Below are 24,977 nucleotides of genomic sequence, written 5' to 3'. Positions count from 1 at the left end.
AGGAAAGAGGGAGAAAAAGAATGAAGGAGGGAGGGAAAAAGGGAAGAATAAAGAGAGGGAGAGAATCCAGATTGGAAAGGACAAAGTAAAATTATCTCTTTGCTGATGGCATGAGCCATTGAAAACCCTAAAAACACAGTTAAAAAAACAATTAGAAAATAAGTTGAGCAAGTTTCAGAATATAAGATCAAATATATAAAAATGAATTGAATTTCTATATACTTGTTCTTTTTTTTCTTTTTCCTTTTAGGGAAGGTATTTAATTATGGATTCAGTTTATTTAATAGTTAATTAAATTTCTATTAGCTTATAATAAACAACCCAAAAATGAACTAAGAAAACAATTTCATTTACAATAGCATCAAAAAAGTAAATACTTTGAAATATATTTTACAAATAAATGCAAAACCTGTACTCTGAAAACTATAAAACTGTGTTGAAAGAAATTAAAAATCCACATAAATGGAAAAATATCTAATTTGCTTGGATCGGAAAACTTAATATTGTTAAGATGGTAATGTACTCCAAAGCAATCTACAAGTTCAGCAAACTCTATCAGAATCCCAGCTGATTTTTTTGTAGAAATTGACAAGCTAATTCTGTAATTCAGATAGAGTTGCGAGAAATCACACTTGCTTATTTCAAAGCTTATTAGGAAGCAACAGTAATCAAGACTGGCATAAGGATAGACATATAGAGAAATTAAACAAAAATGAAGATCCAGAATTAAGCCTTTGTGTCCATGTGAATTATTTTTTACAGGGAGCCATGACCATTCAATGCAAGAAAGATAATCTTTTCAACAAATAGTCTAAGACAACTGGATAGCAACATGCAAAAGAATGAAGTTGGGCCCTCACCTTACACCATATTAAAAAATGAACTAAAAAAAAAAAAGAACTAAAAATAGATCAAAGACCCAAAAGGAAGGGATAAAACTATATGACTCTTAGGAGAAAACACAGCGCTAACTCTTCACAACCTAAGTTGAGCAACAGATTCTCAGGTATGATACCAAAAGCATAGCAACAAATTTTTGAAAATACACAAATTGTACTTCATCAAAATTAAAAGCTTTTGTGATTCAAAGAACACCATCAAAAGAGTGAAAAGGCAACCCACAGAATGGGAGAAAATATTTGCTAATCATATATCTGATGTATGATAAGCAAACCATATCCTGTATCTAGATTAAATGAACATCTCTTAGAACTCCATAATAAAAAGACAATCCAATTAAAAACAAAGGATCTAAATAAACATCTGTCTAAAGAAGATCTACAAATAGTCAATAAGCACAGGAAAAGATGCTTAAAATCATTAGTCATCAGGGAAATGTACATCAAAACCACAATGAGATAGTTCTCACACACCACATGGTTTTAAATGACAGCAAGGAAAGTGATAATGACAAATGTTAGCAACAATGTAGAGTAATCAGAGCCCTCATACATCGTGGGTGGGAACATGGTACAGCTACTGTGGAAAACAGTCTGGCCGTTCCTCATGTGGTTAAGCATAGAGTTACCATATGACTCAGCAATTCTGCTCCTAGGCATATGCCTGAGGGAAATCAAAACATACCCACACAAAAACTTGAACTTGAATATTTGTGGCTGTATTATTCATAATAGTCCAAAGGTAAGAGCAACCTAAATATCTATCAACTGATGAATGGATAAATAATTTGTAGTCTATCATACAGAGGAGTATTATTCAGCCCTGAAAAGGAATGGAAACTGACGCTTGCTACAACATGGAAGGATCCTAAAAAAAAAATATGCCAGGTGAAATAAGCCAGTCACAAAAGAACACATATTATATAATTACATTTATATGAAATGTTCCAAAAGGCAAATCTATAGAGACAGGACATAGACTAGCAGTGGCTTCCAGCTGGGAGGACTAGGGAAGGAAACGGGTGGGTGATGTCTAAAGGGTACAGGGTTTCTTTTTTTCCTTTTTTTTAAATTTTATTTTATTTTTCCAGTGTTCCAAGATTCATTGTTTATGCACCACACCCAGTGCTCCATGCAATACATGTCCTCCTTAATACCCACCACCAGGCTCCCCCAACCCCCCACTCCCTCCCCTCCAAAACCCTCAGTTTGTTTCTCAGAGTCCTCAGTCTCTCATGGTCCTGAGGTGAGGAAAACGTTTTAACATTGGCTGAGATGTTGGCTGCACAACTCTGTGAAGATATTTAAAACAGAGAAGTGTACAGTTTGAGTCAGCAAACTGTATCTCAATAAAGCCGTTGTTGGTCGTTGTTTTAAGAAAGCTCTCTGAGTGTTCCTGATCAGTAAATGGTCTGAGATGAGAACCACCGCCCCACCGTCTGCTGTCCCCTGTTCCCAGGTTTTCTGTATAGCATGGAAAGTCACTTCTGGTCCCTTTATACCTTCATGATGCTGGCTCTGGACGGAGTGGCTTCTGGGCTTTGTAAACAGCTCATGGGTCTGGGCCAACAACACGGACAGAGTAGCTAGGTGACGCCCCAGCCTCCTCTGCTTCTCAGATTCCACACTGAGGCCAGTTCCCCAGCCTCTGGGCCCAGACACCGACCCCTCGGCTCTCAGGTGGGGACAAGTTCCAGCCCAGCACCTCGCATGGAAGGAATTTACGTCTTCGTGGTCGCTGAGTGTGCTGCCATCTGAGAAAGGCGGGGGCACTGCATGGAACATTCCTGAACTATCAGCAGCTGCACAGGTAAATGGCGATGCAGAGGGTTACTGAAGCCCTGGGGAATTTCATGTGTACTTTCGTGGACTGGCCTCCTAGCTGTTAGCTGTTGCAACTTCCACAGTATTGAGATCCCTCATTTGGCATTTTTCTTTTTAACTCGGACACAACGACGCATAAGAGAGGCATTCAAACTCCTTGCTTCACTTCCCGGCTGGCACTGCCTTGACCCCAGGACTCTTCCCTCCACCATCTGAGGCTGGACAAGCCCCCACTGGCCTTTGCGTTAAGCAACTCAGCGCCAACATACAGTTGTACTTCGCAGCAAATAATAATCACCGCCCATTTAAAATCAGTCCTTGATCTCCATCCTTTGTCAACAGAATGTCTGACTTAGATTTCTGCCAGTTGAGCTAATATAAACCACATCCCTCCAGAGACGGAGAATCTCCGAAACACTTCCTCCTAACTTGGCCATCCGTTATCCAGAAATATATGCCATCGGCCTGGAAATGGAAGATAAAGCTCTTTCTGGCACAACCTGAAAGTGTGTTACGTATCTCCTATGACTAAGCTATTTATTAAGGAAAGAGACTGCTTAAAATGGGAAAAGCACATTATCTGTTAACGCATTATCTGCAAGGGGACGAAGCTCAGTGGAGACGCCACACTAGACCATTGGAAAGTCTGACTTTATCTCAGATTCACTCTGCTGTGGGGCTGCTAGTTTCTAGAATTGAATTCCATGGAAAGGGTCATCCCTGCCTTTCAAACGCTAGTACGTATGACCAAGAACATGTGGAGATCCTGGAGGGTGGGTGGACGTGTTCCCTCAATCGCATCCAGGCTAATGGCGGTCCAGGTCCAGCCCTATCTGCGAAGCCCCTTTCCTTAGCAAGTGTGCCCATGGCTAACACCTGGAGATGAACCTCTAATCATAAATGGCCCTTAAGGAGCACACTTCTTCCGTGGTAAGTTGGCAAGTGGGGAACAACTGGCCTTCGTAATGCCCACGCTGAGAACGCGTGTGGGCATTGCACTCCTCACACGAGCTGCCCGACGGAAGCTGGCAGGTGACGTCCCTCCCCACAGACATGCTGGTTCAGAGCCAGGTCAATGGGCCTTCCTCGCTCAGGCAGCACACCGGCACCCGCACCCAGGCCGACTCCTTAGTTTTCCACCCACATCCTCTAAGTCCTTTTTTTGCTCAAGTGACAATGTACTTGTTAATTCCCAATATGAGCGAATAAATGTCATTTCTGAGTGCTTTATACAACTCTGAATTTGAAGGAAGAAGGTGGCTTTTCCTGTCTAAGTAAAAAATAACCACCAAACCCCCGGTCCTCCTTTTTTTATTAACTTGAGTGAGACTTGGGAGGGGAACAATGGGTGAAAAAGTGTCAAAAGACATTGCAAATCTTGACAGCTGAAACAACTTCTCATCATATCTTCTTCTTCAGACTCTGTAGAATGAGCTACGGGGGAAAGAAATCTCACCTCTAGAATGCAGTGTGTCAGGATAAACGGAGAACATTTCTGGAGTCAGGCTATCCTAATACCAGCCATTAAAATGACTAGCCAGGGGGCGCCTGGGTGGTTCAGTCAGTTAAGGGTCTGCCTTCAGCTCAGGTCATGATCTTAGGGTAATGGGATGGAGCCCCACCTCCTTGGCTTCCCTGCTCAGTGCGGAGCCTGCCTCTCCCTCCCCCATTCTCACTGAAGCATACTCTCTCACAAAATCTTTTTTAAAATATAAAAATAAAATAAAATAATTAGACAGGTGGCTGAGGCCAAGAGGAGCCTGGTCCTGTGTCTCTTCCCTCCTTACCCTCTCCCCGTCCTTACCATACTCTCATCCTCCTCCCTCCTTCCCCCTCCCTCTCCCCTTCCCCCATCTCTCTCCTTCTTGAGCCCCTTCCCTCCCTCCACTCCCTTCTTCCCTCCACCCTCTCTACTGTCCTTTTCCATTCTCTCAGGTAGCTTCTGGCTGTCACACTGTGGGGATTGTGGGCCCTACAGTAGCTGACTTGCTCTCACAGCGGGAAACAACTGGTCCAGTCTGGCAGCCAGCAAGTGGGGGGGCAGGGACTGGACCCTAAGCTTGCCCTCATAACCACCCAAATATACGGCAGCTGCGGGGCTGACTCGACCCCTGCTGCTGAACGATTCCACCCCTCCCTACCTACCCCTGGCAGAAAACCAGGAAGTCTCTGCAGCCCCTGCAAAGACTGTAGCAAGGACACTTATGGGAGCAACTGTGTTTCGTTAGAAGGACTCCAGGAAGAGCCACACGAGAATGAGAACCCCAGGGATTCTGAGGGCTACAGGCTGGGGTGGAGGATGCCATCCTCATCCTCTCTGCTAGGATGCCCAGGGAAACCCTAGGCTGGCTCCTCAGCTGAGTCGGGTCTTGGTCCCCTGGCTGCGGGAAAGCCCCAAAGGTCCTTCGCCAGCTCCAACGCTGTGGAGCTGTGAGGCAGCGCAGCTAGGACCTGGGACCACGGCCAGGCGGCCCAGGGCTACCTCAGGAGAAATGACACACAGAGGCCTGGACCCCACGGAGGAGAGTGAGAGCTCCCAGGGCTCCAAGAAGACACACATTTACCCACAGCTGAGGTCACTCAATGAGCCATGTTAAACTGCAGCCAACGGAATGCAGAGCCGCTGCACCTGGGTGACGCTCCGTGTCTGCAACCCGGCGGGTGCCAACCAAGGAGGATGGGCAGAAGCCTCGGCTCTCGGGGCTAGTCACCAACTCCACACATCGTTCTCACATTTGAACCACCAACTCAGCCCCACTGAGGCTCCTCGGCTGGAGGACAGTCCGGCTATTGAAACTGTGATGGAGGGGACGAGCCATGGAGCCATCCCGATCCACTTGTGTCCAGGCTCATGGTCCATGCGGAGCATCCTGGGTGTGGGCTTCCCCCGGGTCCCTCTGCTGGGAGACTCCCAGTGCTCATGAAAGCATGGCAGATAAGACAACGGACTGGAGTCTGGCAGAGCTGGATCCGAACTCAGACTTGAACAAGACTTCCCCTCCTTGAGCCCCAGGCTTGCCATCTACAACATGGGTGAGCAGTGGTCATCAGGGTGGCTAACACTTTCTGAGCCTTCTGATAGGCCAGAGTGTATCTATCTGTCTCTGTCTCATCCAGTCCTCACAAAAACTTCAACCTGTATTGAGCTGGGTATGGTTATTCTCCCCAGAGACCCAGAGTGGTTAAACATGCCGTCTGAAATCCCATAGCAGCTGAATGATGCAGCCTTGACGCTAACGTGGCTGTCTGGCCTCACAGTTCATCTACTGACCTTCCGTTTGATTATCTCCTGCCCATGGGGTGGCTGAGCCATCCAGGGAGACAGTGTAGACAGAGCGCTTCAGGCAGCATGGCCCCCAGCGCACAGACAAGGAAACTGCTGTCCTCCTTATCTGTCACTATCCCTTGGGAAACAGGAGGGACTTGATGGAGATTATGTTGACACTTGTTGGGTCTTTCCCTCGAAAGGAACGATGAGAATGAACCTTCTCTGTGAGTTCAGTGGCTCCTGCGCACAAAACTGACGGTTCTGTTCTGTAGCGTCCTTCTTTCATTCGTCACCTTTGCCCCCAAGAGTGCTTATTTAACTAGAGCTTTTGGCAGCCCATGAATGTCACTCAGCCATTGCTGCCATTCAGTTCACAGAAGAGAGGATGGGGCGAGACGGGCAAGGAAGAAAGACCATCTGGGCTCAGGGGGAGAAGGATGATTTGGCCACTTTTTTACTGACAATCTTTGGAAGGAGAATAAACTGGCAATTAAAAACAAGAATAAAGCCTTCTAAGTTGATCCATTTGAGTCACACAGATATCCTGTGAAGGGAGATAGTCCATGGCTCATGAGTGAAGGACAGGGAGGAGATATTCATGAGTGAAGGATGGGGAAGGATCCAAGGGGGGCGGGGGGGGGGGTGAAAGAGATGAGAACAGAGAGTGTGACAACTTGTTCCTGAAATCCAAGAGATTATTCCAGGAACACCGTCAAATCTTACTGAGCAGTTTCTAGACATTCTTTAAAGTCTGGTTTGTGAAAAAGCAAACCAGCTGCCCATTCTGTGTGTACCTTAAGAGGGCACAACCTTTTCTCAGGGCTCCTGCTCCTGCCAAGGAAACCCATCCACCATCTCCCTAATGCTGACCCCTCATGCGCATCTGACTGGTCTTGAGCCTGCCCCCCAACAGTGAGCCACTCCTCTCCGTTTCATCTGGGTTCCTGAAGCACTTTGTCCTGCTATTTCCTATCCCCCATTCTGCCTTTGATGGCAGTGAACTGAGGACAGGAAAACCCGCCTGAGAAAAGTCTCTGAAGGAGGAGAATGATCCAGCTTCCCTGAACCCAGCACTGTGCCTTGAATAAAATGGACCCAAGTGAAGACGTGTCCACACAGATTCAACGACAGAGGCTCTGCTTCAAGTTCTAGTGAAAAAAATTCACATTGTGACCTGGAAGAATTCCTTTTTTATTTTTTTAAAGATTTTTTTCAAAATATTTTATTTATTTATTTGTCAGAGAGATAGAGAGAGTACAGGCAGGCAGAGTGGCAGGTAGAGGCAGAAGGAGAAGCAGGCTCCCTGAGGAGCAAGGAGCCCAATGTGGGACTTGATCCCAGGACCCTGAGATCATGACCTGAGCCAAAGGCAGCCGCTTAACCGACTGAGCCACCCAGGCATCCCCAAAGATTTTTATTTACTTATTCACGAGGGACACAGAGAGAGAGAAGCAGAGGGAGAAGCAGGCTCCCCACTGAGCAGGGAGGCTGATGCAGGACTCAATCCCAGGACCCCAGAATCATGACCTGAGCCAAAGGCAGACACTTAACCATCTGAGCCACCCAGGTACCCAGGAATCCTTTTTTTTTTTTTAAATATTTTATTTATTTGACAGAGAGAGAGAGATCACAAGTAGGCAGAGAGGCCAGCAGAGAGAGAGGAGGAAGCAGGCTTCATGCTGAGCAGAGAGCCTGATGCGGGGCTGGATCCCAGGACCCTGAGATCATGACCTGAGCCGAAGGCAGAGGCTTAACCCACTGAGCCACCCAGGCACCCCCAGGAATCCCTTTTTTAAACAGTCTCCATGTTGGAAGCCCAACTCAGGGCTTGAACTCATGACCCTGAGATCAAGACTGGAGCTGAAATCAAGAGCTGGACGCTTAACCAACTGGGCACCCAGATGCCCCGTGAGCTGGAAGACTTTTTAACTCCAGTCCGGGTTCTACCATGTAGAGTTGCGTGGCTTCAATCTCTCTGAGATGTGGGTTAGTCCATTTGCCGAAAGGTATAGCCAGAGTGTGCTGTGCCCATCTGCAAATAGAGATACGCAAACATCTACATGAAACAGGGCGGTAGCAGTTGAGGGCGCAGAGAGCACCAAGGGACTGTACCGTCGTGAAGTAAGAGGGGGAAAAAGAATTAAGATCAGAAAAGTAGCTCTCCCGCTTCAGACTGCAAGAATACAAGATGGTGGCCCTTAGAGATTAGAAAATGGAACTGCCCCCCCCCCCCCCACCTTGCACAGAGCCTGATGTGTTGAAAAATAAGTAAGGTAACCCAGGTCGTTTTTACTAGAGATCTACCCCAGATATCTGAGGCACAAATTTTTGGACATCACAGCTTTCACTAGCAAGTGTTTTGAGGACCTAGTGGCCCTGAACAGAGAACAGACCTGGGAGTGGGAGTCCTGTCCCCAAGGCCTCCCTGTGCTGTCAGGCATCTTTCAGGTGGTGAAATGTCACCTCTGGCTCCCGTCCCCCATGACACATGTCACTGATGCAGGCCAGGCTTGTCGAGGGGGCCTGACACAGAGGGTAAAGCAACAGGGACTGGCTGGGACATGCTCTTACCCACCCTAGCCCTGGGCCTCTACCACGTACTTCCTCACGTCTGAAGGGACCACTGAAGCCCAGAGACAGATGATCTCCATGGTCCTTCTGTGAGTTCTCTGAGATAATGCCAAAGAGAGAGCACAGAACGAGATTGTACACTGCCTGCCTTTGGCTGGAAACCAGAAACCCACACTTCTAATCCCGGTTTTCCATCTGACCCTTGGAAGCACTGACACATTTCTTTTCCAAGGGCAGAGTGTTCTTCATATTTGAGGCAGGGCATTCCCATGTCTGTAACACCCATCAGCGGGTGACGGGAACATTATGGAACCACTTTAGAGGGAACCCATTTCTCTTTTCCTAGGCCAACATCGTTTGTATGACAATAACCACTACCATCAGGACACAACATGACACTAACTACAACCTCCAGCGAAGGCAGCGTCCGTGCAAGGCGTACTCAACAGACCTCCCGCCTTGAACAAAACCATCGTCACCCATGGCCACCAGGAAGCCACAAGAACCATCAGCAGGAAAGCCAGTAACCTTTGACACACAGGTGTTTTCCTATGCACCTGAAAATTACTTGTAGATGAGTAGCTTTTGTAAATCACGTTCTTTTGTTCTTTGGCTTTTCATTCCCTCCAAAAAACAGATGCTCACGATAAAACATTCAAACTGAACAGAAAGGTGGAAAGTGGAAAGTATGTACTTTTTCTTCTACATGCCTCCAGAAATGTTCTGTGTATACAGTCATTTATGTGTATCCTTCATACACGCACATGCACATACACTCACACACACACACAGTCACACACACATTGTACTATGCATTTTCTTCTACATCTTTTCCTCCTCATCTTGGTCATTTGTGGATTTACCTCTGGACCCACCTACCTGAGCCCAGAGAGCTCCAGTGTCCCAGCTGTCCTAATCTTGGGGAATCCTGTGCCTTCTGAGATAGTGGTGATAGGAGAATGGGTGATAGGTAATAGGAGAATAGAATCAAGTAAGTCTGGAGAGAGCAGACTCATACAACTAAATGGCCTTCTCTATGGTAGAAACACATGTTCCTGGAGTATTGCATGAACACAGTTGACCACCAAGCATCATACAGCATCGGCATCTCCTTCCCTTGTTTCATCCCAGGACATTTTTTTAAAGGGCCCCTTAGCACCCTCTCCCACCCCAGCCCTTGACCAAATCATTTCCTACTCATCGTTCCTCAGGAAAATGCCCTCTAATCACGGCCATCCCCCAACCCTAGATCGCCCTGGGCCCTGCGTGTCCCCCACCACGGGCCATGTTGCCGCCAGGCCACAACCCTCTCTGGCACACCAGCCTGCTGGGCTCATCAAACGTCCCCTGGTGTGCTTACTTCCCATCTGCCTCCCTGCCAGTCTCTAAGCAATACGAGAGCATGGAGAGCGTCTGCCCATTCATCACCACACCTCCTCATGCTACCGTAGTAGGTCTGCACCCAAGAGGGGTTCTGTGGATGTCTATTAAATCACTATATGGCAGTGGGGTCTCTGGAGTCCAGCTCTGCAAATGTCACTCCAGCCACCACAGTGGAGGAAGTATTTCTCCTGAACACGCTGCAGGGATTCTTGTGGTGAGGCGAAGAGCCTTTCTGCACTGTGAGTCATTACCCCCTTACTCCCTGGTGTGCATTCTGGTATGGCAGGTTTGCAGGATTAAATGTGGAATCATCTCATCTCCTGACAGAAATATCCCCAACGTGTGAGCAGTTGGTACCCACTGACATTCTGATGTAGAATTTGCTTTACATTTTAAAAAAGGCTTTCTGCCGCAACATTTATTTTGATCCGGGGAAGAGATTGGGAGTGTTTATGTAAAATAAGACTAGTTTTCATTTATGATGGATTTTTGCATGCTGAGAAGAAAATAGCACAGTCTGACAAACCAGGGCCTTCCACTGCCACACGTGTGGAGTGCGCCCGTGAACAGGCGTGACGCAGCTAATGGAATACTCGGGCACGGCAGGTGGGGAACATTGGCCATGCACAGGACACAGAATAAAGAGGCAGGGATCCCAGTGGTTGCAAAGTTAGTGTCAGGGCTGCCTGCTGACTTGCCCATCGTACTAGCTGAGTCATCCTCAGCAGGTCTCAAAGCTTCAGTATTCTCATCTGTGAAATGGGAACAATTAGGGCTCCAGCTTCACCGGGTTGTGGGTAGAACCGGATGCTATTAGATCATGTTTGTACCTGCACACAGCATGTTATCTAGAGGGTGAAAAACGATGGAGGGAGACATCGTGGACTAATGAGCAGGTAAGTGTCAGTGTCTCCAAGGACAATGGGCAGTGCATCCTGGACAGAAGTTTCCATTAGTTTGGAGCTACAAAGAGGGTAAGCAGTGCGAGAAGTGAAAAGGAAGAAGGTTTCCTTCATGTCCCTACCAAGGACAGTACTCTCCTGAGAGTCCTCATCACAGACAAAAGGAAAGCAAAGAGCATTAGTTGGAGCCCTATAGTTGACATCAACAACTGACATGGACACCAAGGTTCCCAGCAGCCATGTAGCCTGAGCAGCAGGACCTGAACTGACAGAGGCTGCCTGAGTGTCTGAACGTGATGAGTGAGAGGAGGGCAGGTGTGAGGACTGGAGATTCCGCTGCTTACAGAAGGTGCTCGTTGGCTTATGGAAGGTGCTCGTTGGCTTCTAATACCCACAAGCAACTCCGGTTGTACACTCTTTGTTATTCATTGAATTTCTTGGTATAAACTCCAGTCATAACAGGGTTCACAAGGTGCAGGAGAAAAGAGAATGTTACTTTATTCAGTGTCAGAGACATTCCCAGGAAGAAGCCACACCACTGGGGACTTTTCAATATCACTCTTTTGGCGGGGGTGGGGGGGTTGTTATTTTTTAAATTTAAATTCAATTAGCCAAGATACAGTACATCACTGGTTTTTGATATAATGTTCAATCATTCATCAGTTCAGTATAAAACCCAGTGCTCATCACATCACATGCCCTCCTTAATGCCCATCACCCGCTGACCCCAGCCCCTCCCCACCTCCCCTCTAGCAACCCTCATTTTGTTTCCCAGAGTCAAGAGTCTCTTACGGTTTGTCTCCCTCTCTGATTTCTTCCCATTCGGTTTTCCCTCCCCGTCCCTATGATCCTCGGCACTATTCCTTATGTTCCATGTATATGTCACAAAAGTGACACTTACTAAGCTTTTAGGACATACTAGCCACAGTGGTGATGGTAGAGCAGCACTTCATTTAACCCCCACAAACCCGCAGGGGAGAGGCGCTGCCATAATGCCCACTTTATGGATGGTGGCCTGGGTCAGCCCCAGGGCAAAAAGCATCTGTCACACTCAGATCACACGGCCCTGAACAAGCCGTTCCGTGACCCAGGGCCTCCCCGGGGAGGGCTGCTGAGGACACTGGCGGCAACCATAGGACTGTCCACATATCCACATGTCTCCCCGTTCTTCCCAAATCCTGGAGGCCTGGCATGCATTTCCAGCAAAGTGGTCCCTTTCTCACTCTTGGGGACCTGTGGCATATTGAGGTTGGCTGCATCAGTCCAGGGACAGAGTTTCCTACCCCGTTTCCCTTTCTGGAACACACCTGACTGCCAGCCCGGGCTGCAATACCCCTGCTATCATTTCCAGAGTGCTCAAGGTGGTCCCCGCTCTCCCTCCCAATCCAAGATCAGAAAGCAAGTTCCTATGAGTGATGTTATCATAGGAATGCCTTTGAATTCCCTCTAAGTCATTATTTTTTTTTTTTTAAAGCAAATCAGCTACCAACTCTGGCTCTCTACTATTACTGGGACAATTCACAAATGTGGAGACACCAGGTGAAAACAAAACAAAACAAAAAAAGAACACTATTAGCAATCATTCCTGTTCTTACATTGTCCTTAACTGCCTGGGCACTGTCTTTTAAATTACTTTTAGCCCAGTATAAAACCCAGTGCTCATCATATCACATGCCCTCCTTAATGCCCATCACCTGCTGACCCCAGCCCCCCACCCACCTCCCCTCCAGCAACCCTCATTTTGTTTCCCAGAGTCAAGAGTCTCCCATTGTAAGCCTCCATCTCAATTCTATTATCTCAATTTTTATTATTATATGTATTACAAAATACAAACAAATTAAAAGACCATGGAATTATTATTTTATTAAGCATACTTCTAAAATGATTGTCTTCAAAAGCAACACATCCTCCCAAATATCAAATTCAAATAGAAGTAGAATGGACAGACCAATTAAAAAAAACAACAGCAACAACCATACACCAATCCATTTGTGATGACCTGTAGTAATGTAGGATTCAGGTGGCAATGTAGAAAAGTAGGATTTAGGATGTAGGATTCAGGGAGTAATGTAGTAATGCAGGATTCAGAGAGTGATGTAGTAATGTAGGATTCAGGGAGTAATGTAGTAATGTAGGGTTCAGGGAGTAATGTAGGATTCAGGGAGTAATGTAGTAATGTAGGGTTCAGGGAGTAATGTAGGATTCAGGGAGTAATATAGAAATGTAGAATTTGGGGAGTAATGCAGTAATGTAGGATTCAAGGATTAATGTAAGGTAGGATTCAGGGAGTAATGTAGTAATATAGGATTCAGGGAGTAATGTAGAAATGTAGCATTTGGGGAGTAATGTAGTAATACAGGATTTAGGGAATAATGTAGTAAAGTAAGATTCAGGTAGTCATGTAATATTCATATAGCAATGTAGTAATGTAGGATTCAGGTAGTAATGTAGAAAAGTAGGATTCAGGAAGTAATATAATGGTAATGCAGGATTTGGGTAGTAATATAGTAATATAGGACTCAGTTCCGTTCAGTGGGTAATCTTTCCTATTCCACCCCTCTGCTGGGTTCCCAAGGGGATGGAAAAACAAAAAATTGAACAGCCCCTATCTTCAGGTTCCAGGGGAGAGAGACAAATATAAAAGAAACCACTACACTGTGAGACATAAAGATAGGTGGCTGTTCTGGGGAGGAGGACTGAGAGCAGAAGGAAAGGCAAGGCACCGGTAAAGCTCTCGGGAAAGGACAAGCCTGGCCAGAGGTGCAAGGAGAGCAGACTGGGGTCAAGGGCAAAGCCTAAGGGAAGGCTGCCAGGAGTCCTAAGATATGAGCAGGAAGGAGGGGGGTGGTAATAGGTGTCTGTTTGTGGGTGTGTTTGCATTTCATCCAGAAACAGAGCTGAAGAGAAGGGCCAGGCTGTGCCTGGGTTTGGGGGCAGGGCCACACTGGGAACCCACCACAGAACAGGGAGCTGGAAAGAGCTCTGGTGTGAGGGGCCAGAGTGCATCCCATCACATGTCTGTGTGCCAAGTGCTATGCTGGGCGCTGCACCTTTATCTCCTGTAATGCCCCCAGGGACGCTCCACACCTTACAGATGGGGAAACTGAGGCTCGCAGAGTTCAGTGCTCTTCCACCAAATTGGTATTCCTAGATGCCTGATGGCTCTGGAAAGAGCCTGGGAATGGACGAGCATGGAGACAGTGGCTTCCGCCTGGGTCACTGCCCAGGGTGCAGGAAACGGGAAGAACACAAAGTGTTTCGGAGGTCCTCAGGCAGGGACCATAAACTCTTTTCTCACTTGCTTCTTAGGAAATTGCCCACTCATAACTAAAGTTGTGCACTGAGTTTCACCCTGTTCAGTGTGCCAGACAGGACTCTGGCGCGGAGGCCATGGGTGCTGTGCCTCCAATTTCCTTGTAGGTTGTGAGGGACGGCGGACCCTCAGTGCCCACAGCACGCGGGGTAGTGGCAGATGACGTCATCTAAAGTGCTCACTAGCACATAAGCTAAGCTTTACAAACTGCTCAGGACAGAGGAACTGACTCACCTGTTCATTCATTCATTCATTCATTCAACCAGCCCAGCTTCTGGCCTAAGCATAAGCCTAAGCATTAAGGGTCCACTGCGGGCAGGGGACACCCTCCTTCCACTAACATCACTTCTGAGAAAATACAGACACAAACCCACCATACACATGTGAATACTTATGCAGACCTAGGTTTGTGTCTCATACAAACACACACACACACACACACACACACACACACACACACACACAGGGCTGCTGAGTGGGCTCCAGAGTTCCCCCCATGCTCTGGAACATCCCTGGTCAAACGGCCTGAAGATTGAAACCCGCAAGGCCGCAGCTACAAAGTAGGTTCCCTGCCCGAATGCAGTGGGAAAAGTGGCTCTAAACCCAGCGAAGCTCTTTGTCATCTCAACCAAGCCTGTGGTACCCCCAGCTCCGGGCCGCACAGGGCTCCGGGCTGCACAGGGCCCCCGGCTTCACTCCGTCTGCTCATCTCTCAGCTTGAGGGCCGCTGGGCCTCACAGCTTCCAGGAGTCATGGCCAGCCACCTGGTCACATGGGGTCTCCATAGGGGTATGGCTAGGGCTCAGCCCACTGGCCCAGGTCAAGGGTGGCAGGGGGCAAGACAGGCTACCCTCAGTCTCCCAAACAGGCTCTGGGGATAGGAGGGGCTGGGAGCTACCTCAGCCTTGGCTGTGAATCACCTTCTTGCCTGCTTAGAGCCTGGGAAGTCTGCACGCCCAGTCCTGGCTTCGCTCTGGGGGGGCAGCTCCGCCATCTTGTCCCTTGAACACAGCTTCCAGGAGCCAGGGCCAGCCCCTCTGCTCAAAGGGGGCCAGGACGCACTCTCCAAGCAGGTGGGGCTGTGAGTCAGCACTTGTCTGAGTGTGGACAGACTGGTCTCCAGAGCAGAGCTGCACCCCCCACCCCAAGTTCTCTGGTCAGACTGCACCCCGCTTGGTTGTGCAGGGAAGCAAAGCCGCTGGTTGTGGGGCCCAGCTGGACACTGCAGGTGTGAACTCAGTCTGCCAAGACCAGTGCTGGTTTATGGCAAGCCCCTCCCCCTTCTTCATGACAGTCAGATTCCCAGGAGCTGGGCCCCAAGAGTCCCCTGCACCCCCTGTGGTGTGAGATTAGAGGAGGGGCTCCCACAGAGCGGCTCCCAATGCTGGGGATGGTTGACGGTCACCCCAGCCTCCCTTTTCCAGCTGGAGGAAGTGGGTGTTCGGGGGACCTCTTGGCTGGGTGCTGCACTGGCCTGGGGGCAGGGAAATGGGGTCGCTGTGTCGCTGCTTCTCTTCCCCCAGTGCTGTCTGCCTGGGTCTCTGGGCCGCAGGGGGTGCTTCTGCCTCACCTCCGCTTCTAGGTTTCTCTCAGTGGCGTCCTGTCCTTGAATGCACGTTAGTTGTTCTCATGATGGGGAGAAAGTCAGGAACAGCCTATGTCACCGTCTTGGTGGTGGCACTTTTAAACAGCTCCTTAAAAGGCTCATGAACCTTCTTGCCCATCAAATGGCTCTTAGACAGCAACAGTTTAATGATTTCCGTGTCAACAAATCAGAAACATATGCTTGGCAAAGCGCGTTTTACGATTTATCAAACCCAACGTTTGAAAAATAGGTTGGGACATCTAACAAAGCCTAACCCAGCCATGCCGCCCATGCCCCATGGCAGGGGACCCATATCTACCCCCCCCACACACACACACCTCTGCCCTTCCCTGAGCTTTTTAGAAGAACCTATTAGATTGTAGCAGACAGACTGAATCCTTGGGCTCTGAGTGGTGGCTATGGTTCTCCCCTTCCCCAGGCCTGCCTCAGTTTCGGGGGCTGTGTGCCACCCCCCCCCACTCCCACCTCACCCCCCACGCAGAAGAGCTTCACCGCCCAGTCGGCCTGCCTGGGCTCTCTGCTGGGTGAAGTCGGGAAGGGGAAGGGGTGGCCTAGGTCATGTCCAGCAGTTCAACCTCCTCTCTCTTCTGCCGGGCAGTCCACCTCTCCCTGCTCTCTCCCTGTTTCTGTCCAAAGCCAACATTTGGAGCCTTTGTATTTCTTGGATCCAAAAGCATGTGCAGGGCTCATATGCAGAAGCAACATGAGGGAGCAGCACTGCCCCCTCTCCCCCAGCCCATCCAGGAACCTCAGGCCACTGACATTATTAGGCTGCGTGTCATGGAGGAAAGGGAAAGGAGGGCCGGCCAGAGAGTGGCCAGAGACTAGACTGTGAAGCAGGCTCTGGGGTCTCACGACAGTGGGGCCTTGTGCCCTGGCAGTGCCCAGGGAGAGTCAGAGCTTCAGAGGAAGGCTGGTGATGGGCCTAGGGCTGAGGTTCTCAGCCTGAGCAAAAAAATTCCTGTATCCCAAGGTGGCCAGGAAGTAACCAAGCCCCAGACACAGGAGATCTGAGGGACCAGGGTCTTCTCTCAGCACTCTTGCCCAGAGAGGCCGCAGAGTAAGCTAGAATCCTCATCAGAAAATCAAGGTCTACCCTGGCATAAGCCTTTCTACCTGTGTGAGCTGAAGTAAGTCATTGTGCTACTCTGACCTTTATTTTTTTTTTTTAAGATTTTATTTATTTGATAGCATGAGAGCAAGAGAGAGAACATGAGTAGGGGGAGAGGGAGGGTCAGGAGAAAAGGGATAAGGGGACTCCCCACAGAGCCGGGAGCCCGAAACAGGGCTTGATCCCAGGGCCCCGAGACCACAAGCTGAGCTGAAGGCAGATGCTTCACCGAATGAGCCACCCAGGTACCCCTCTTCTCTAACCTTTGGTGACTTCACCCGAAAAACAGAGGCAAGAACACTGCTTAACCACTCTCATGGGGCTGAAGAGGGAAGAAAACAAGGCCAACGTGGTAAAATGTTGCAGAAGTTTAAACGGATAATGTCTAAAATCCACGTTTTTCTTTTTCCAGCCTAAAACTGCTGCCTCTCTTTTCCTGGGTCTAAAAATACTCAGAAGCTACAGGCTTGTTTCCCTCCCCACTAACCCCCCAGCCAAATTACAGTCGTTTGTGTTTACTCCGGGCATATTTGTAACCCATCACCTCTTCTAGCCCACTATTATCACCGGGCCGCCTTCTGTCTTCCCAGCAGGGCCCTGACATCATGGCGATGGGGAGGAGGAAAGCGGGGAGCAAAGTGGGACAAGGAAGTAAGGGGAAAACCCTCAGATTAGCAGCCAAAAACCCTAAAAACACAGAATCACAGAACACCCGTTGCTGTTCTGCACCAGCTCTGAGAGAAGACAGAAGCAGACGCTTTCCATCCAAATTCTGGTCTACTTCCAGTTCGTGGGTTTCAAGCACTTGAGAGAAGTGGCTCCCCATCCACTAGCCCCAGCACAGAGGTGGCATGTGGTCCAGAGAGGACACGATGAAAACACCAGCTTCTAATCCTGCCTCCTCTGGAAGTCCCTCCTGCCTTAACTATAACTGCCCCTGAGAACTGAACAAAGTCATAGAGTCATAACAAGAGCAGGGTGCCTCAGCTCATGCCAAGGACCAGGCTCCCTGACGGGCCACATGCTTTCCCTGGGCTATCGGACCCCAACCTCATGACATGGGTTTTATTTTTCCCTCCAGCAGGGGACAGGAGCCAACATCAGTGGGCTAGCCACTGCTCCCCAGGCCACAAAGGCATTATTCTTGCAGCACTCACCGCAAATCCCGTAAGGTCAATATTGATATTATACCCATTTTATAGTTAAGGATACTGAGGGTGGGAGGGGAAGAGAAACTTGCCCAAGCGCACCAGGCATCCTTCTACATGCTTAATCCACACTGCAACCTGCTGAGACAGGCCACTGGGATGACCATTTCCGAAGTCTGTTTGAGGAAAACGGGGCACAAACATTTTACCCAGTCACAGAGGCATTGGTGAGGCAAAGCCGTGGCGCAGGAGCCTTGCCAGGCTGGCTCTGGGTGTGGCTCTGGCCCCTGGCCGCCCTCCTTCCCCACCATTTTCCAAGCCTTATTCTCCAGCTTTCTTGGAGAGTCTGAGCCAACCAACATCCTTTCAAAAAGTTTCTTTTCCATTTAAATCAGCCGGGATATGTTTTCTTGCTTGCAAACACCATGAGAACACTACAGGCAGGCTTGACTTCTCACAGCCCAGGAGGCAGGGGCACTGCTATCTCCCAGCTCATCCCCCATCTCTGGAAAACCCAGTAAGTAAAGAACATGGTGTTGGGAGAAAGTGGGGCACCGGGTTGAAGCAGCAGAGTCCCCTGCCCTCGGAAAACTCCAAGTGGAAAAGGAAAAAAAAACAAAACAACAAAAAACAAAAAACAAACAAACAAACAAACAACAACAAGACACGCAATGTACTTCTGGAACAAAGCAATCCTAGAACAAAGGAATAAACCCAAGTCACTTAAGGGAAGAGTGAATGATAGAGGTTTCCTGAGCTGGCTTTTGAGAGGAGCATTTGGGTAAGCAGAAAAGGGGAGGCAAGGATAACAGAAACGGAGAGAAACGGGGTATCAGGGAGGAAAGAGAAGGGTATATTGTGAACGAGAAGAGGGGCTCTCTTCTGGGTGCAGAGGCACATGCGGGAATAAAGGGGTAGGTTTCATGACACATATACAAACACACGTGTGTCGATACAGACACGCGAACAGGTGCACCTATGTAGGTATTTGTCCATGTCCAGGTGTGCGTGTGTGTGTGCATTTTACACCACTCAACCCCGGGAGGACATAAAACCGACTTCAGTATTATCTGAACCCATGGGCAGACCATCGATGGTCTGCACACAAGCACACGCCCCACGCTTTCCTCATCAAGGCAGTGCCTCTGTCTTGTCTTCCCAGAAGTGTCACAGGTGACATGGTGTCAGCTAGGTGCCAAGGCAGCCGCTCGGCAAACATCTACAGAAGAGGTTTTGCGAAGAAGCTAGTGGGACCCTAAGACAAATTTCTCAGGACTCTGGGTGGGGCTCCTTGAACTCTCCTGGTCAGTGGGCCCGCTTGCCCCCAGGCCATGACCTCTGAAGCTCCAGTCTCCTGTAGTGCCCACAAGAAAGGTACCATGAACAGAGGCAGATGTTGACCTGGCCAAGGAGGCAAAGAGCAGATCGCAGAAAACATTCTGCGCTACATTCTGGCTACATTCAGCTGCTTCCAGCCATTATGCCCAAAAGCACAGGGCACTGCAGCTCCCAGGCAAATATCAGACCCTTCTCCTATGCACCCACTCTGCTAAGTACCTGCTCTCCCATGTACCCACTCTGCTCTGTCCAAGCGGCCCAGAAAGCATATCTTGTATTGGTTTCCTTTGTTGGAGCAAGATTTCTAACCCGGGAATGGCACAGCCAGCCAGCGACCAAGCCTGGAGCATGTGTTCCGAGTACATGTCATCAGTAACCAGATCTGGGCTGGCGGGCCCTCTTAACATGAAATACATTTCTGCAGCTTGAAAAGAAAAAAGACTAAGGCTGGTTTGAATTAGGTGGAATGGAGACAGGAATTTTCCTGAAGTCCCTTCCTCTCTCCCTTGTGCAGCTACTCACTGCTTGGCAGAAACAGGACACAGCGCCTGGCTGACCTTGGTCCATGACCCCACAGCCTCGCAGAGAGAGCACTCTGGGTAGGGGTGGTAGGCAGGTCCCACAAGGGCTGTGGAGGTTGACTTTATTTATTTATTTTTTAAGATTTTATTCATTCACCTTACAGAGAGAGAGAGATCACAAGTAGGCAGAGAGGCAGGAAGACAGAGAGGGGGAAACAGGCTCCCCACTGAGCAGAGAGCCTGATGTGGGGCTTGATCCCAGGACCCTAAGACCATGACCCAAGCCGAATGCAGATGCTTAACCCACTGAGCCATCCAGGCGCACCTGGAGGTTGGCTTTAAATATTATTACCTACTTCCATGGCTCAAGCGATCTGTTAGGATTCTGTGAGCCTCAGAGCCCTGACTCTGCAGCCCATGTGATCAATGGCAGGGCTGGTCCCTTAACGTGCTGCCGCCATCGAAAGGTACAATTATGCCTTTAAAGCTCAAGGTGCAATTAAATCTCGATAATGGTGCTAATGGCTCGAGCAACCTTGAAGCAGCTGCCACATTTTAAAAGATCAGTCTGAATTGTTTTATGTCTGCAATTGCTCTGTAAAATCTTGTTAATTTTTCTTCTTCACTTGAGAATGCATTTAATGCTGAGAGGATGGCTTTCTTCCAGCCACACTGCACAGAAGGGGGTTTCCTTCCTCGGCTGACAGGCTCACCCTGGAGGACTAGAGCAAACTGTAATCGACGAGGTGGGGCTGAGCCTTCTAGGGCCTGGGTCCTCAGGGATCTGCCCTCAGGAAGAGTCCAAGGTGAGGATTCAGTCACAGGACATGGTCCAGTCCAGAGCCCACGAGAGGCAGTTCAGGTTGGCATCACTCTCTCGGAGAGAGAGAAGGGGAGAGAGAGAAATACATGGCTGTCCACATGAGTCTACAGTCGGGCTCCCTCCTTGGAGCTCCCGCTGCCCCCCCCTCTGTCTGTAACTGTGGCCAGGAGGTGACACACAGGTGTCTACTGATCTCTTTACCTACCTGTTCCCCCAAATAAACTGGCCCTCTTGAGGGAGGGGCTGTGCCTGGTTCACCATGGGGTCCCCAATAACCATCGAAACATTCATGGATAGGATACTGTCTCCTCTAAATTTTAAGCATTGGTAATGGGTAACCCAGGAAGGGAGACATTAGGTATCCAGGCACAACAGATAAGCACAAGAGCATTTCAGGCTGTGAGCTAGGAACTCTTTTTTTTTTTTAAGATTTTATTTATTTATTTGACAGAGATCACAAGTAGATAGAGAGGCAGGCAGAGAGAGAGAGAGAGGGAAGCAGGCTCCCTGCTGAGCAGAGAGCCGGATGAGGGACTCGATCCCAGGACCCCGAGATCATGACCCGAGCCGAAGACAGCAGCTTAACCCACTGAGCCACCCAGGCGCCCCTGAGCTGGGAACTCTTTAATCACTGACCAAGCTCTTGAAATGGTGACCTAGGATAATTTAGAAATGCAGTGTGTATTCACGGTATTTCCAGTAATAACCATGGCAGCTCAGATGCACTGAGTGCTTTCTGGGAGCAAATCTTATTGCTAAGGCTGTGCACACATCATTCCATAGTCATGCAATAACCCCAGAAAGAGGCGGTATCCTTATCCCTCTCTTACAGGATGGGAAACCGAGGCTTGGAGAGGCAAAGTTTCCTGGTCGGGATCCCAGAGCCACCAAGGGGAAGAGTGGGACTCATACCCAGAGCTCTTCTCTTGACCACTGCACTCTGGATATGACGCTGAAACTAGGGGTGGTGGGGGAGGGAGGAAACCGGCTCCCCATGTCTTTGAAACCTTGACAGACAACAGGGCGGCATTTTGGTTTGAAGATGCCATGGCTTTCCGATTTATTTTGGGGAGGATGGCTCTTTGTTGGTCAGGTCTGATAAAGCAGAGCAAAGTCCTACTCTTTGACGGTGAGGATAAAGAAGGCAACATCCTTCACTTGAATGCAACATTCCCACCAACTCGTGAGGTGTGGCCCTCACAATCACCCCATGCAGTGGAGACATTATCCACATCCTAGATACGTGGAAACGGAGTTCTAAAGAGACAAGGGGGGTGCACGAAAGGCACAGCCAGTAAGAGATGGAATGCGGGACCAACCAGAGACAGTCTGAGGCCAGAGCCCCATCCCCAGCCATTATAATCCCAGCTTGCATGGGCAGATGAGAATTTGGGGGAAAGAACTGGGAGTCTATGTGAAGACTGGATTTGAGTGGATTCCCCATTCAAGCTTGAAACAGGGGGCCCCATGGAAGTCCATCCTGCTTTGTACTCCAAGAAAAGACCACAGCTGATTCTGTTGCAACCCTGGGGGCTCCCAAACCCATAAAAGCATGATAAGGAATGGAAGAGAAGAGAACAAGACTAAAGCAGGGGTCATAAACTACAGCCTGTGGGTCAAACTCAGCCATCTGTTTTGGTAGATAAAAAGGTGGCTTGGCACACGGCCGTAGCCACTGATTGATGCGGTGTCTGAGGCTGCCTTTGTGCCAGAAGAGCAGAGCTGAGAAGCTACAACAGAGACACTGTGGCCCGCATAGCCTAAGTTACTTAGTAGCTGGCCATTTACAGAAAAGGCTTGCCAGCCCCTGGATTACATGTTAGATGGCTTGATGCGAACACCAGCTGAGACAACAGCAAGCCGTCTCCAGGCAGAACAGGCACACCTCACCTATCCCGCTGATGCAGACACACCCAGCTTGTAACGGTATTTTTCAAAAAACACACTACCCCAAACCAGCCGGAGCCGTCCCTTGCACCCCCTGCTCGCCACCCTCTACAAGGAGCGCCAGCAGTGAGTCTTACCTTTGTTGTACATGTTCGTGGGCACTTGGACGTCACTCAGACTGATGTTCACAGGCAAATTATTAAAATGGTCATTTGGGGCTAAGATGAATTCCTTCCCCAGCTCCAAAAAATTCCCATCTTTGTCCCTTTCGTTTATCAGCACAGCATTGAAGTATTCATACTGAAAGAGAAAATCAAAAAGCATTACTTGTGGCTAAGGGCCAGAGGCTGTGAACTCAGACAGACCTGGGCACGGGCTGCGGGGCATCCCCTACAGGTGTGGACCCTGCCTTAGTCACTATCTCCTTTGGTCTTCCCTGTCATCTGTGGCTGCTCCTGCACAGGTGTGGTAGCACCAGATAAATATTTCTCAATGCCATTAAATATTCTTCAAAATCTTATTGTAAGGAGCTGCACAGTACTTCTTTATAACTAGAGAAAACTGCCCTAAGGATATTTTAATTCTTTAAATTTTGAAGACAAACCCTGCCCTTGAGTTGAAGGAGATGACATTTAAGCTGAAGGAGACTATGAAGTCAACAAAAAAGTAATAAGTAAATCTGTAATATGTCTTATAACCATACTTGTTAGGGAAAATAGCAAAGCCGGGGAAGGCAGGGTGAACAGCAGCAGAAGGGCTGTGTTTACATACGGTGCTCAGGAAAGGTCTCAGTGCTGTGGGGACACTCAGGCAGAGACTGAAGGACAGGAGGAACAAGCTATGTGGGCATCTGGGGAGAAGCACCCCAGGCAGAGGAGACAACACAGGCCATGGGCCTCGCATGGGAGTGTGCTGGCACATGGCACAAATGGCTGTCTCATCATCAACCTCATCACGGTCATGATCATCACCATCAAACATACACAGAAGGCCTACTTTGTGACAGACATTATTCTAAGTGTTTTAGTTATTTATCTGGGTGGGGAGGAGCTGAGGAAGAGAGAGAGATACCTAAGCAGGTTCCATGCTCAGCACAGAGCCCAACACAGTACTTGATCCCATAACCCTGAGATCATGACCTGACTGGAAATCAAGAGTCAGATGCTTAGTTGACTGAGTCACCCAGGCTCCCCCAAAGTGCTTCTCATGTGCTTCATTTCTCCTAACAATTCTATGAGGTAGGTTTTGTGAGGAGTCCCACTTCAACAATGAAGAAACGGAGGTAGAAAGAACAGAGGTACATTGTGAAAGATTACACAGATGATGAGCAGAGCCAGAATTCAAACACAGGCCGTCTACTTCCAGAGTTTGTGTGCTTATCTACTGAGCAGTATTCCAAGATGGCAAGTGTATTGGATTTAGCAGACTGAGAATTTAAAACAACTATGATTAATATGCTAAGGGCATGAATAGAAAAAGTACAAAATAGGTAAGAACAGATGGATAAGAAATGGAGAGATGGATATTCTAAGAAAGAATCAAAAGGAAATTCAAGAAATCAAGAACACTATAACAGAAATGAGGAATGCCTTTGATGGCTCATCAGCAGACTGGACATAGCCAAGAACATAATGAGTGAACTTGGAGATATGTCAAAAGACAGTTTCTAATCTGAAAAGCAAAAAAAAAAAGGGGGGGGGGGACAGAACATTCAAGAACTATGGTATGGATTACCAGAAGGAGAAGAAAGAGAGAAAGGAACAGAAGAAATATCTGAAGTAATAATGGCTAAGAATTTTCCAAAATTAATGATGCATGCCAAACCACAGATCCAAAAAGCTCAAAGACCACGAAGTGCATGAATATAAAGAAATGTACACCTCAGCATAATACCAAACTGAAAACAGCAACAACAACAAAGACCAAAAGAAAATCTTAAAAAAGTCAGAAGGGAGGGGTCTTACCTGTAGAAGAACAAGGATAAGGATTATATCAGCTTTCTCTTCAGAAACTAGGCAAGCAAGAAGACAGTGGAGTAAAATACTTAGTGTTCAGAGAAAAGGCCCACCAACCTAGAAGTCCGTATCCAGCAAAACTGTCTTTCAAAAGTGAAAGAGACTAAATACCTTTTCATATAAACAAAATTTGAAGAAATTTTTTGGGACTAGACTTGCCTTGCAAAAAATATTAAAAGTCCTTTAAGAAAATGAAAATTTTATAGGTCAGAAACTCTGATATACATAAAGAAGATTGTTACAGCAGGAATAAATGAAAGTAAAATAAAATAATCATTTTCTTATTCTTTTTTTTATTAGTTTCAGAAGTAGAATTTAATGATTCATCCATTGCATATAACAAAAAGACTGAGATTATACCATGCATA

General features: G+C 48.2%; 1 protein-coding gene across 1 annotated transcript in view; it reads right to left on the bottom strand.

Moving 5' to 3' along the window:
• CACNA2D3 (calcium voltage-gated channel auxiliary subunit alpha2delta 3) overlaps positions 1-24,977 on the bottom strand; it is an 859,411-nt gene that overhangs the window by 502,850 nt on the left and 331,584 nt on the right. Inside the window, exon 5 of the mRNA XM_045989865.1 lies at positions 22,732-22,894. Within this exon, the coding sequence (XP_045845821.1) occupies positions 22,732-22,894 (163 nt within the window). The remainder of the gene's footprint in view (positions 1-22,731; positions 22,895-24,977) is intronic.

Source organism: Meles meles, chromosome 20 (assembly GCF_922984935.1).
Source record: "Meles meles chromosome 20, mMelMel3.1 paternal haplotype, whole genome shotgun sequence".
Lineage (NCBI taxonomy): Eukaryota > Metazoa > Chordata > Mammalia > Carnivora > Mustelidae > Meles > Meles meles.
Note: the sequence above shows the minus strand (reverse complement) of the source record. Positions and strands in the feature narration are given on the sequence as shown.